Source organism: Lampetra planeri, chromosome 50, assembly GCF_965212315.1.
Source record: "Lampetra planeri chromosome 50, kcLamPlan1.2.h2, whole genome shotgun sequence".
In the NCBI taxonomy this organism is placed as follows: Eukaryota; Metazoa; Chordata; class Hyperoartia; order Petromyzontiformes; family Petromyzontidae; genus Lampetra; species Lampetra planeri.
Genome location: NC_136156.1, coordinates 4,036,737 through 4,050,869, shown reverse-complemented (window position 1 = coordinate 4,050,869; position 14,133 = coordinate 4,036,737). Strand labels below are relative to the sequence as shown.

The window sequence follows — 14,133 nt, the reverse complement described above, 5'->3', positions numbered from 1 at the left end:
AGGTTCCTACCAGTACCACAGGTGGCTAAAACCCAGCGGTGCTGACTCAACGCCCCCCCCAACCCCCGACAGTGGCAGCTACCCCGGCCACCAGTCGTAGCCACGTGCTTCTTGATTAGCGCAGCCTGGGTAAAGATAATCAATCAAAAAAAATCGAGACTATATTGTCAACAAGCTGTGCTCAGCCTAATAGAGTTGCCCGGCTTGAAGACAATCGATATGTGAGGAGGGCCCCCCCCCACACCATGTGTAAACAAGGCACATGCAGCTCAATTGAACGGGCCTGTGCAGAGCCAACGCAAACAATGTTCTCAGCGTAAACAACCCGTTTAAGAAATGTGCGGAGTGTCACTGCATGGAAGTTGCAACGCTTGAACGAACATGTTGCACGGGAAAGAAATTGGCCAATTTAGCCACGGGGTCGGATGCGGAACGTTTACGCTTAGTTGGGCGTGGCGGCGCGCGCGCCAGCGAGGGTAGGTGGATCACACACAGATTCGTGGAATTCACAAAGCCACCGTTGGGCTGCTGTGACGTGGTAGGCGGTGGCGGTACAGACAGTGCCGTTTGCGAATCCACTGCTGGATGAGGGCCTCCCCTAAGCCGTCGCCATCTCTTAACGGTCACATGATCTATCCACATGTAGCTCCTACGTGCAAGTTAATCACATTACTCCACATCCGTGGAGGACGGTCTCTCGGACGAGTTTTCTTTCCCTCCCTGGGCTGCCACTCATTAGCGAGTCTCGACCGCCGGCTGTCATCCCGTGTCGGTGACGAATCCTGCCACAGCGCAGGCAATATTTATTAGCCGTCAATGCACGGCCCCATTACTTGTGACTGATGTAACGCGTGACCTCTGCTGGGCCACAAAGATACCCCATCGTCCGTGGATGGACCTTTTAATAGCCACACTAATACCGATAAGGAGTGACTCAGAAGTGTGGTTAGTGCACCGCGATAAGAGTCCGGCATCCTGAGTTAAATTCCCGGCCACGACTAACATCAGTGGCGAGTGATATTAAAACCGGTCCCGCTTGACTGAAATGAGTACCTGGTGCGGTGCCGTAAACATAAATACTGGGGAGGCGAAGGCGGTCGGGTGTGGCGCTAGGCACATCGACCCATCGCGTGTGCAGTGCCGGCCTTTATAGGTGCTCGCTAACAGCACTTGCCCAAACGGCCAATGTGGACTCCACGGGATCTTTGTCTTGGTTTGCGTGTGCAGGCGGAGTTACTCGATGGAGCTGCGGGAGCGCATGTGAGATTCCGCCTTGGAGGGGTCAGTAGCACCCCAATCCCGCGGCGCCACCACCCCCACAAAGAGATCACGATTATATTGTTCTCCTATGGAGACACAGGACAGTGTCATTGGAATGTGGAATTGCCACGACTGGCGCAGGGTTCGCCAAATGGACATAAGTGCATACATTGACGTGCTATACATTCAGACGTACATATATATTTGCCGACATAGATAGGTCTTTATTGAGGGTTTTTTTCAGGGTTTATTTTGGCACAAATAAAACCCATTGGGAAATAAATGCATTTTTTTTATGGGGACCTGGTTACATCACAGAAATCTGGTTACAGCGAAAATACATTAACAAAACAATCAGAAACCAACTCTACATGGTACATTTTCTTCTCAGTGCTGCTTGGAAGCGAATTATCAAGTAATATACTGTTTAACTGCATGCCTATACCAGTCACCATACGTCCATGATGATTAACTGTGAGCAAACAACAGCATGTATTGTGATTTCTTGCACCCAAAGAACGGCAGGATGTACATGCATTATGAACATGCATAATGAGCATGCATAATGTATGTTAATTACCCTTTGAATAACCTAAACGGTATTGGATATCCATTTTTATTGGATATCAATTTTTATGGATATCCAATAGGTAGGAACGTTGGGTTGCTCTGTCAATGGCCAGGATCAACGGCGGCGTGGTGTATTCCGCAAATATGCCCGACTGTGAGGGCGGGCACAAGCCGGCGTGAGTAGGTTAAACGTTGAGTTTTATAAGGGCACCACGGGGTGACCAGCCCCTCCCCACCCAGCCCCACCCCTCACACCCCCCACCCAGCCCCACCCTTCCCACCCAGCCCCTCCCCACCCTCCCCACCCAGCCCCTCCCCACCCTCCCCTCCCCACCCAGCCCCACCCAGCCCCTCCCTGCACGACGGACGGACGGACACAATAATCCCCTGTGGGCTGGTGGAACCAGTGGGTTCCTACCAGTACCAGGTGTTAAACGTACATGGTCAAGTTCCGAATGGCAAGGTCGTGCATCAACATGATACAACCAGCACATATAGACGCAAGCACGTACAAACCTGTATATATAGACACTATAATAACGTTGAGTACAGCGCTTTGTCAGTCCACTGCTGCATGAAGAAACCTCTCCATGCATGCCATGTGACTTGTGGGTAATGGTCTGACCATACTCCACCATGCCGGTCAGTGTGCAGTGCGGTGGAGGGGTGTGGAGGACCAGGTTTAGATCTCACCCCGCCACTGATGTAAGTCACGGCCGCCAATCAAACTCAAAGTCGTCGGGATCACAGCGCGACTCGCTAACTGCTGCGCCTCCACTCTCTCGCAAACACCGAGCACCAATTATCGGTTGAAGTTGGCCGAGCTTGGCCCAGTGCAGGCGTTTCATTTTTATGAAACACGAGCCATGGCACGATCCCATTAATTAGTTGAGAATATTAGTTCTGGAGGCATTTAATTATGTATTGACCCCTGCCTGCTCACGTTACCTACGTAACAACGATCGCAGACGAAACATCTGTGCGGCCAGACGTTAACACTGTAAGGCCAAACCCTGCCTACAGGGAGCTGCTGCGTGTTTAAATACATGCCAATCATTCGAGTCTTGCGAATGGCAATGTGTGCATGGGCTAAATGCCAATGTCGAGGTCTGCTAGCCAGATTTTTGTGTAGTTGTGCTGTTCCCGCTTCTGTTGAAGGAGCGCAGACTACAGTTGTTATGGTCCTTGGTTTGGGTTGCATGGCCAGTCACACTGTAGCTTGCCCTTCAGTGTATCTCTATGGGTCTCTATGTATCTCTGAGTCTCTACATATCTCTGTGTCTATGGCAGGGGCCGGCATCCTATGGCTTCGGAGCCGCGTGCGGCTCTTCAACGACCGCTTCGTGACGTTATTTATTAAGGAACCACCGTCTCGTAATCACGTGGCATTGCGGCTCTTGAAATATTGAGAGTTTTACCGAATTGGAAAAAAAATGTCTCTTCTTGTTATTTCGGTTGCAGACCCGTGGCCTATGGGCTTACTATATGGTCCATAGTTTGGGGTGCATGGCCACTTTCACCAAGCCGTGTTGACCGGCATGGTGAAGTAAGGTCAAATGACCCCCACGACCGACCGACACGGCATGCGGAGGACCTCATCCGTCCAGCGGTGGATTGACGCGGAGATATGATTATTATATCATCGTGAATTGAGGGCCGTGTTAATTGGTCACACGGTGCGTATGTTAAATGTTGCGTGAGATTAAATCGCCCGCAGGGTTAAGATGTAGTGTTGATGCCGTGTGAAACAGGAGCGCTTCCCTCCAAACATCTACTACAAGATTTTCACGCACCGCCCCGTGCAAGACCTGTGCGCAAACAGCCCCAAGGTGTACGCGGCCACCGCAGTCAAAACACTGCCTGCCAGACCACCACCACGCTACAGCATCGCGCGCCACGGAGCTCACGGGACCGGAGTGCGGGCAACACCCGGCACCGAGCGGTCGGTCCGGGATGCAGATCCGGGTCGCAGCGGGTGGTACAAGAGAGTGGAGAACAATGGGTGGAGGCTGGTGTCGGAGAGGGTAAACTGCCAAGTAACCCTGGATTTGAAGCTTTCGTGACTGCAGGGATTCATATTCTTAGGTTTTTGTTCGGTAAAGTCACGTATGTAAAAAAAAAATGAAATTAATAAAAGTATGATGCAGCAGTCGTGCTGTGACGGTTCCACCTGAAGACGGAAGCTTGTGTTGCCTCCGAAACGTGATTTTTATTTTATTTTTTATATTACTTTTATTATTTTACCTACGTGACTTTACCGAAAAAACCTAAGAATATGCCAAGTACCCCCTTTACTGTGTGGCCTCTCTCCTTCTGTCCATCTCAGAAATATTGGCAGACCCTGGTCACTCTATGTCTGATGTGGTGGCGCACTTGGCCTGTAAGCCAGCACTGTGGAGACAACAGTGAGGGTTTGTGGATTGCGCGCACGCACACACACGTTGTGAAATTCTCTTCGCTTGAGCGTCGAGGAGACGTAACCCTGGCGCGCCAGAAGGCGAGTACAGAAAACATGTGGACCCCACCTGTTCCGTTTGTATGGGGGTAGAGTGTTTCCAACCTCGCTCACGTGGGTTTGCTCCAGGCGCTATGGTTTTTTCCCACTGGCGAGACAATATCTTTAAAAAAAACAATGCATGATCCTCCTGAAAGAGAGTCCGAGGACTCAGCATGGCTTTCATGGATAAATAAGTAAATTATGAGAATTAATCGTCATGGAGTGGTTGATAAGAGTTGGAGATTAAATTTCGATTTAAAGCTTTCGTGACTGCAGGGATTCATCTTCTTGGTTCTTTCGGTAAAGTCACGTAGAAGGGAAATAATAAAATGAAAAAAATAAAACATAATAAAATACAATTCTCACGACGTTTCGGCCACAACGCAGGCTGTCGGAAAGACAGCGTCTGAATGAGCCATTCAGACGCTGTCTTTCCGACAAACCTGTTCTTCACCTGAGGACGGCTGCTTGCGTTGTGGCCGAAACGTCGTGAGAATTGTATTTTATTATGTTTTATTTTTATCATTTTATTATTTCCCTTCTACGTGACTTCACCGAAAGAACCAAGAAGAAGAGTTGGAGACTGTACTTGTTTACGCCATGGGGGCCTGATGAGAATAACCGTGCACTGCCTCCACCACCGTGTGGCAAAACCCACAACATTAAAGCGCTCGCAGCCGGCAGCTCCCAACGTTACGTTTCCATTGCCTCGCAGCGGATTCGTGCCACGAGTCGCACCATCGTCATCAGTCACGATCTATCCACTGGTGGATGAAGGCCCTCAACATCTCGTCGTGGTGGCGAGATGTTAATTGCCTCGTCTGGTATACAGGAGGTCGTGGGTTCTATCCCGAGCCCTGACACCTGTATATTTGGAGTTTGCATGTTCTCCCTGCGGTCATGTGTTTTTTTTCTCCGGGTCCCTCCGGTTTTTCCCTCCACATTTAGAAACATGCATTCAGAGTATTTGGCTGATCTAAATTTCCACGTGATGAGCCACTTTGTTGAACTATCATTTGTAGCCAGGTCGCTTCTGAAAAAAGAGCTATATAGCTTAACTGGAAAAATCTGGTGAAATAAAAAATAGTTTATAGTTTTTAAGTCGTGGGTTTTTCACAAGACGGTATTCCACTGGTATAATGCTCTGGGCTAGCGCCGGCACGCGAACCAAATTCCACGCTGCCATTTTCACGGGTGGCGTCTTCTCGGGCGTGTTTCCCTCCTCTGACTGGCATTCCATCGTTAGTCTCCACCACCGACCAACAGCTCTTGCAGCGATGTGTCTTGCCCAAGCCCGCTTACTTCTTTTTACACCGTAAATATGATGCTGTTCTTGCTCTCATGATGGCAGCAGCAGCCATCATGAGTTCAGGAACTCAATACCAATATCGATTTCTAGATTTGAAACTTTCGTGACTGCAAGGATTCATATTCTTAGGTTTTTTCGGTAAAGTCACGTAGGTAAAAATTTAAAATTAATAAAAATAAAATACAAATCACACAAGCTTGTGTTGCCTCCGAAACGTCGTGATTTTTATTTTATTTTTATTAATTAAAATTTTTTACCTACGTGACTTTACCGAAAAAACCTAAGAATACCAATATCGAAGTCTGCTGCTCGCCATAACGAGAGGGCTTCAGCAAAGAAGTGTAGACCACAGCGGGTTCACTATACGGTCCATAGTTTTGGGTTGCGTGGCCACAATCGCACAATTGTGGCTGTGCATCTGAGTATGATGTCCTTATTCTTGGTTCTTTCGGTAAAATCACGTAGAAGGGAAATAATAAAATAATAAAAATAAAACATATAATAAAATTCTCACGACGTTTTTTTTTCTTCACCTGAGGACGGATGCTTGCGTTGTGGCCGAAACGTCGTGAGAATTGTATTATATTATGTTTTATTTTATTTATTTAATTATTTCCCTTCTACGTGACTTTACCGAAAGAACCAAGAATATGAATCCCTGCAGTCACGAAAGGTTTAAATCGAAATTTATGATGTCCTTAACGTCTTTTTTCTAATAAAAAAAACCCCAACACATTAATCAATAACACTGTGTGGCCTTAACAGGGAAAAAAAACTAGAATCGGCGACGTTTCGGCCAATGGCCCTTCTTCACAGTACGTAGAAAGAGGCCAGCAGACAGCGGATGATGCGAATTAGAAACTGCGCTTGTTGACGCCATGGGGACTGGAGAATTACATTTAAAATGATTTCTGATGACCTCTTTTAAAATGTACTCCTGAATAATAGACATCCCTTGGATAATCAAATTCATGTGTTCTTCTTGCCGTCTCCCAGTGTAATTCCAAATGCACACCTCTTTTGTGATTTTCGCTATATATATGCAAATGTGTCTGCATGTATTGGGCATGGAACAATGCGTTGATTCATATTTATAAGTCATTTGTTTATGTAGGAAAGTGTCACTGAATCCCTTTTCACGAGGATCCTGCATTGGGAAGTTTGGTCGCTTTCCCTTTTAAAATATGCAAACACATTGGGGGATAAACCGTAGTATACGACTAACAGCACTTGTCCTAACAGTCTTCGTCGTCTATACGGGGAATCTTTGTCTATATAGTTATATCTGTGTCTACATGTCTAAAAGCACTTGCCCCAACAATCTTTGTAGGCTATACGAGTGATCTTTGTATTTAGCCATATATGTGTGTGTATATGGCTAAACATTCTTAGGTTTTTTCGGTAAAGTCACGTAGGTAAAACATTAAAATTAATAAAGTAAAATAAAAAATAAAATAAAAATCACGACGTTTCGGAGGCAACACAAGCTTCCGTCCACCTGAAGACAGAAGCTTGTGTTGCCTCCGAAACGTCGTGATTTTTATTTTATTTTACTTTTATTAATTTAAATTTTTTACCTACGTGACTTTACCAAAAAAACCTAAGAATATGAATCCTTGCAGTCACCAAAGCTTCAAATCTATATGGCTAAAAGCACTTTCCCCAACAACCTGTGCAGTCCACACAGGTGATCCCGTTGTCTCTGTTTGCTCCGGGCTTGCCCACCGCACTCCACATGTTCTGCCGTGTGCCCACCGTATGCTCGCCTTCCCCAGCTGGTGGGCCGCCCGTTGGCAGCGCAGCCCTGCGGGGAGGCTGGCGGTACGGTGCCGCCCGCGGCTCCGTTCTCCCCGAGCCGGCGCCAACGCAGCCACGACTCGAGCTCGCGGCGCCGACGCAGGCAGATCCAGTGGCTGCGCAAACTGTGAGTCAGAGGTCGCAACCGAGTACCCGATACCAGTACCCTACCCGATACCCGGCCGTTTGCGACCCTGGTGCGGCCGGGTACGGGTACGGGTAGGCCGTGAGTCACTGGTGAGTCACCGTTTGTCACTCATTTCGGGTAAGGTACGGGTAGGGAACGGGTACGGGTAACCATTTGCGACCCTGGTGCGGCCGGGTACGGGTAAGGAATCAAAACCCGTTTGCGACATCTGCTGTGAGTAGCGTCGCATGCAGAGGCTTTAAAAAGACTAAGAAGACCCCCCCCCCCCCCGCTATAGCCTCTAACAGGTTGTCGGCTGTCGGAGCAAGTCCGTCAGTAAATGGCAGCTATGGAGGTCGGCACGGTGCACGAGGGGGTGGGTGGGTGGGTGGCCAGCACCGCACCGTGCCCAGCCGTCGTTGTCACCCCAATGCTCATGTTTACACACTGCACCAGGGTACTCATTTAAGGTCGAGTCGACCTAGGGGAGCCCCAGCACTGGTTCAGGTGGTATTCATGGAGGGTAGCCGAGAGCAGGAAATCAAACTTCCATCTACACACAAGACAAAACATCACCCGTGTAACCTCAACAGACTTTTGAGGCAAGTGCTGTAAGGGAGCACCTGCACACACACGTTCATACGAGCGCATTCAAACCTACACATTGACACACAATCACGACACGCTACTGTCTAATGCTGCTCCGCAATAACGTGTGTGTGTGCGCGCATGTTCACAAGAGTAACGCCCTTTTCGCGTGTGGTGACATCACCACAGGTACGAGGGAGGGCAGCATGCCCCTGGGAGCTGTGGATCAGAAGGAACGGCGCCTGGACCACTTGTGGACTCGGAGCTCGAGGATTTACTGACATGGACCAAGGCGCTCGACTTTGAAGAGTACGTTTCGATGGTTTTATGTTAGAATTTCCGTCATGTATTTGTATTCGTGAGTTGATGGTCTCAGCCCGGTCACCAATGAGTGACAGAGAAATGTAAGAACTCTAGATTTGAAGCTTTCGTGACTGCAAGGATTCATATTTTTAGGTTTTTTCGGTAAAGTCACTTTTATTAATTTTAATTTTTTTACCTACGTGACTTTACCGAAAAAACCTAAGAATATGTAAGAACTCACTGTGACCCAGAGCCTGACAGAGACCCATTGACTCATGGATATCCATGTACAGTACTCACAGAACCTTAGACTCATATGAAACATAAACGGTGTTGTGATTAAACTAGGTTCTCAAGTGTAGCGAGTTGGTGGTATCATACAAAGCAGGCGGGGAAGTGCTGCCATCTGCAGTCTTTGGACCAGAGTGGCGCTTTTCGATTTAAAGCTTTCGTGACTGCAGGGATTCATATTCTTGGTTCTTTCGGTAAAGTCACGTAGAAGGGAAATAATGATGATCGCTTGTGCTGCAATCGAAACGTCGTGAGAATTTTATTGTTTCATTTTTTAATTTTTTATTACTTCCCTTCTACGTGACTTTACCGAAAGAACCACGAATAAGAGTGGCATTTTTCAAGCTTTCAATTTTCAAGTTTAATTTATTTGGTATAGCCCTGTGAGCCATGCGGCTCTTGAGTCGGGTGCAACCGCAACAAACAAAATATGAACAGAGAACATCTTAAAGCGACGACGCGCAACAGAAACATCCTGGATAAACCAGCAAATCTTTCAGAAAAAAACCCCACCGTATTACAACGCTGTGTGCAAAAATCCCAGTGTGATGCAAGTCAAACAAGGGATCTCAGAGTTTGCTCTGTAATATTGGCTTCTGTGCACCGTTCTCTCATGCTAAGGGTTGCACTGCTCCGCGAGAGATACGAATGGGATGTTCGTCACGTGACGACCCGGCGCCGATAGCACGGTGGGGATACAATTGGGGGATAATGAGAGGAAATATTAATTCCATTCTGCTGTTTATTTTGAATAATGCATTCGCTTTTCCTCAAGGTACATCAACGGCTGGAAGGAGCTTGGGACTACCAACACGTCAGACAGGCTTTATGGCAAGTCCCCTGTTAACCTTCAGTGACGGTCATTACTATTTAAGTCGTCTTTAATTATTCCACGTTAATGGTGCTGCATCACAAGCGGAAAAGTCAATGCGTGTGTGTGCGCGTGTTCATGTGTGTGTGCCGCAGGTTTCCAGTGCGTGGGCTGGGACGACCCCAAAGATGTCGCAAATGTGTTCCAAAACTGAGCTGGTTCTGATTCCAATCCCTAATCAATATCAAGATCACACTCACGGTCTTCAAGATCCTACACATTGACTTGGTCCCTGCCTACCTCTTCCCTCTCATACTGAACTCCCCTTTCATCTCAATCTACTCCCCGTCACACACTCACCTACCTCTCCCCTTTCATCTCACTCTACTCCCCTTCACACACTCACCGACCTCTCCCCTTTCATCTCACTCTACTCCCCTTCACATACTCACCTACATCTCCCCTTTCATCTCACTCTACTCCCTTCACACACTCACCTACCTCTCCACTTTCATTTCACTCTACTCCCTTCACACACTCACCTATCTCTCCCCTTTCATCTCACTCTACTCCCATTCACACACTCACCTACCTCTCCCCTTTCATCTCACTCTACTCCCTTCACACACTCACCTATCTCTCCCCTTTCATCTCACTCTACTCCCTTCACACACTCACCTACCTCTCCCCTTTCATCTCACTCTACTCCCATTCACACACTCACCTACATCTCCCCTTTCATCTCACTCTACTCCCTTCACACACTCACCTACCTCTCCACTTTCATTTCACTCTACTCCCTTCACACACTCACCTATCTCTCCCCTTTCATCTCACTCTACTCCCATTCACACACTCACCTACCTCTCCCCTTTCATCTCACTCTACTCCCTTCACACACTCACCTATCTCTCCCCTTTCATCTCACTCTACTCCCTTCACACACTCACCTACCTCTCCACTTTCATCTCACTCTACTCCCATTCACACACTCACCTATCTCTCCCCTTTCATCTCACTCTACTCCCTTCACACACTTACCTATCTCTCCCCTTTCATCTCACTCTACTCCCATTCACACACTCACCGACCTCTCCCCTTTCATCTCACTCTACTTCCCTCCACGCACGCTCCGATCTCGCCCCTCTCAACTCACTCTATATCCCCTCCGCACACTCAGCGATTGAGCTTCTTGTCCAAGAATCCCCAGGCAGCTTTCCTGGGACCCGTTTCGAATCCAGGTTTCAGTTGCTCATGATTTCAACTACGTTGTCATGTGTAGTCAAGTTGACGGTATCAGCCCAGTCACCAATGAATGCACACAAAAAACCAACTCATCCATGTTAAGCTTGGTTGAATAACTTAGTGTGGCCTATACCAACATTCACTCTTTTCTAGGCCGTATAAATAACGTGGCGCTAATTATAGATAAGCAATGAAATTGACTCTTAGAAGTATATTCTTGATTCTTTCGGTAGGAAAAAACGCCACTTTTTTCCAAATTTCTTGCTGTGAATTTCACACGTGATGATGATTGCTTGTATTGCAGTCGAAACGTCGTGATCATTTTTATTGTTTAATATTTTTATTATTTTATTATTTCCCTTCTACGTGACTTTACCGAAAGAACCAAGAATATGAATCCCTGCAGTCACGAAAGCTTTAAATCAAAATCTTAGAAGTATGTACAGTGATCCCTCGTTTATCGCGGTTAATGGGGACCGGAACCCCTCGCGATAGGTGAAAATCCGCCAAGTAGGATTGGCCCCCTAGGAATTTCCGTATATGTGTGTGTGGGTACCAGAATGTTTAAAATATGTATATTTATACTTTATATATATATTTTACTTAAATCTATTTAATTATTAAACCTTAATATTATACATTCACTCTCTCTCATACGATACGTATTATGGTGTTCTACACTCACCAATGACAGTAGTATCTTGAGACTTGACTCCAGTAATGACGACGACGACAATGACAATGACGATGACAATGACGACGATGACAGACCTCTGCAGTTCGATGAATGTGATGATGAATGATGATGATGATGGTGTTACTGCACAGGTATAATGAGGCCTTTAAATCAGTTCGAAAAATCCGCGATGCACTGAGGCCGCGAAACTTGAACCGCGAAGTGGCGAGGGATTACTGTATGTCACTTCATAGTCTAGGGCAGTGACGGGCAACCCAGACGTGTCGGTCGACCACGTGAGCGGGCCTGCTTCACCTCAGTGGGCCGCAAGCTTGATAACAGCGCTTGTGCACCAATCGTGACCCCACGCGTGACCCTAGAGACACACCGAGGCCACCACGAGGAGGGGCTCCACGGCACGCATAGGGCCCATGCGCCACAGGTGGCGCACCACTGCTCTAGGGCCTCGCTCTGACACACTGCTGCTGCCCGCGAGAGTTATGAATCTAAATGTCGTAGGTCTCATGACGTGACCCTAACAGAATAATTGGAATGTAGATGGGAGGTAAACGAAATTAAACAAATTCATCTCCAATTGCCAGTCAATACAACTGCCCTTTGTCTCTTCCCCAAGGATAGCATATACACAGTACGAGGCTAATGTTAAAGACAGTTCCACATAACATTAGGCTTGTACAGTGTATATTTTATCTGTTCTAAGGCAGCGTTAATAATAACAAAGAAGTCGATCGTCGTTGCTTAAGGGGGAATGCAAATGTGACCATTCCGTTCAAACGGCGGCAGGGAGTGTAGACACGACTATGCATGCAAATGTAAATACGATGGTGAATTACGTTATTGAAGGCAACTTGTGTACAGAATTAAATTTCAAAGCGAACGTTCATATTTGCTTGTTCAGATGTACATTTCATCAAATTTATCTTACGAAGTTGCAATGTAATTTATTCGTGCGCAGTGTTGCTGTCGTTTTCTTTGAGCCTGTTTAGTGCAACGGTGTATTTCATATAATCCTGAATAGCAGTGGGAAACAATTTGAATGAAGGATTTGGTTTTGAATGACCATCTTTAGTTTAGTACTGGTTTCCCTCGCTTTGTGCGGGTAGTGTGTTCTAAAACAAGGGCGCCCAAAAGCGAAATCGCAAAGCATGGACTCACAATGCACAATGTTGTCTCACGTCTGACCGCAAAGGAGCGAATTCAAACCGCATATCGCGAATTTTGGTTAGAATTAGGTTAACCGTATATACGCGAAATCGGACAAACTGAACCCGCATAAAGCGAGGGAGACATCCACACTGTTGGCGTTCCAGGTTTAGGTTGTGAGCATCTTCAGTAGTGTGTGGTGAAATCGTGAAAGAATATACAGGTGGGACGACACGCAGCCCAACCCCGACAACCGCAATTGGATTACAAGCCCCTGCAAAAGCTTAGCATTGAATCCACTGCATATTATGAATCTGTTATTATTTCAGATCAATGTGTACTCGTAGCCCAAGTGTGCAGTCAGGACACACACATGCACATGCCGGCATCATCCAGAAGTGAACACCGGACGTGGCTGTGTTTTGAAATCACCACTCGGCCGGAATGCGGACCATCTCGTCAGATCTCAAAGACAGCTAACAGAGCCTGGATTATAGTACTTGTGTAGAGGAGTAGAGGAGAGTGGTGGCGTCGTGTGCCCTGTCCGGTGCGGTGACATGACGGGACGTGGGGTCGCACGCGCTGGGCAGTGCACGTGACGTCACCCCTCCTAGGGTATTTAAGGGAGACCCCGTGACGTAGGCGGGATCACTGGAGGAACGGGGATAGTAGAAGGGGTAAAGAGGGAACCAGGGATAGTGATATGTGTTAATAAACCCTGGCGGAAGCCCCTAACTCACCTCCGTCTCCGAGTACCTCCGTCTACTACTCAACAACTACTCAACACTTGTACGGTAGTTGGATGGGCTAACCACCATGCGTAATGGGTGTTAAGATACTACAGGGGGTGTCAGCGCCCACCCCCTCCATTTTCTAGACCGCGAACATCATTGCATTGATATTTACTGGAGAAAATGCATTGAATGTATTATTATAAACGTGGGACCCTATTTATTTAGAACTACCCCATGCTGTGGGGATACGTGGTTGGCAGTAGAGGATAGTCTATCAAAATCCATTTCACGAAGGCTTAATACCCAGGTGAATTGTCCAACCCGCACTGACCAGCGCGAAGTATGATCAAATAAACCTCATTCAGCAGTGGATTTAAGATGAGAGGGCTGCACATCTTAATGTATCAATAATTAGCAAATTGATTTTGCAGTTTTAGTTTGTTCTCCCTTAAGACCTTATTGTAAAACCGTGTTTATAAGGTATTCTACATTTTAAGCTTTAATACAAAATGTAATTTCAGTTCTATTATTTACTGGTTCAAGTGTTTTATATACAACACGTTTTTGACAGCAGAGGGCGGTACAGCAAACTCGATTGCTACGCTCGTGGGGAACTTTGACGGGTCACGTGGCTCAGCGGTAGCGCGAGCCGTCCTCAATCGGTTGCGATTCAAATCCTGGTTAGGGGCCGTCCATAAATGACGTCACGCACCTGGGGGGGGGAGGGGGGTCAAACATTTGTGACGATGTGTGACGAGGGG

The 14,133-nt window shown here is 47.1% G+C and overlaps 1 protein-coding gene across 2 annotated transcripts in view; it reads left to right on the top strand.

Annotated features, from left to right (window-relative positions):
- The window catches only part of C50H11orf65 (chromosome 50 C11orf65 homolog), a 30,130-nt gene extending 16,753 nt beyond the window's left edge, over positions 1-13,377 (top strand). For both annotated transcript variants that reach the window (XM_078616199.1, XM_078616198.1), the window contains 5 exons: positions 1,228-1,281; positions 3,582-3,854; positions 7,412-7,560; positions 8,338-8,457; positions 9,518-13,377. In XM_078616199.1, the coding sequence (XP_078472325.1) occupies positions 1,228-1,281; positions 3,582-3,854; positions 7,412-7,560; positions 8,338-8,457; positions 9,518-9,599 (678 nt within the window). In that variant the 3' untranslated portion in view covers positions 9,600-13,377. The remainder of the gene's footprint in view (positions 1-1,227; positions 1,282-3,581; positions 3,855-7,411; positions 7,561-8,337; positions 8,458-9,517) is intronic.
- The last annotated feature ends 756 nt before the right edge of the window (positions 13,378-14,133 follow it).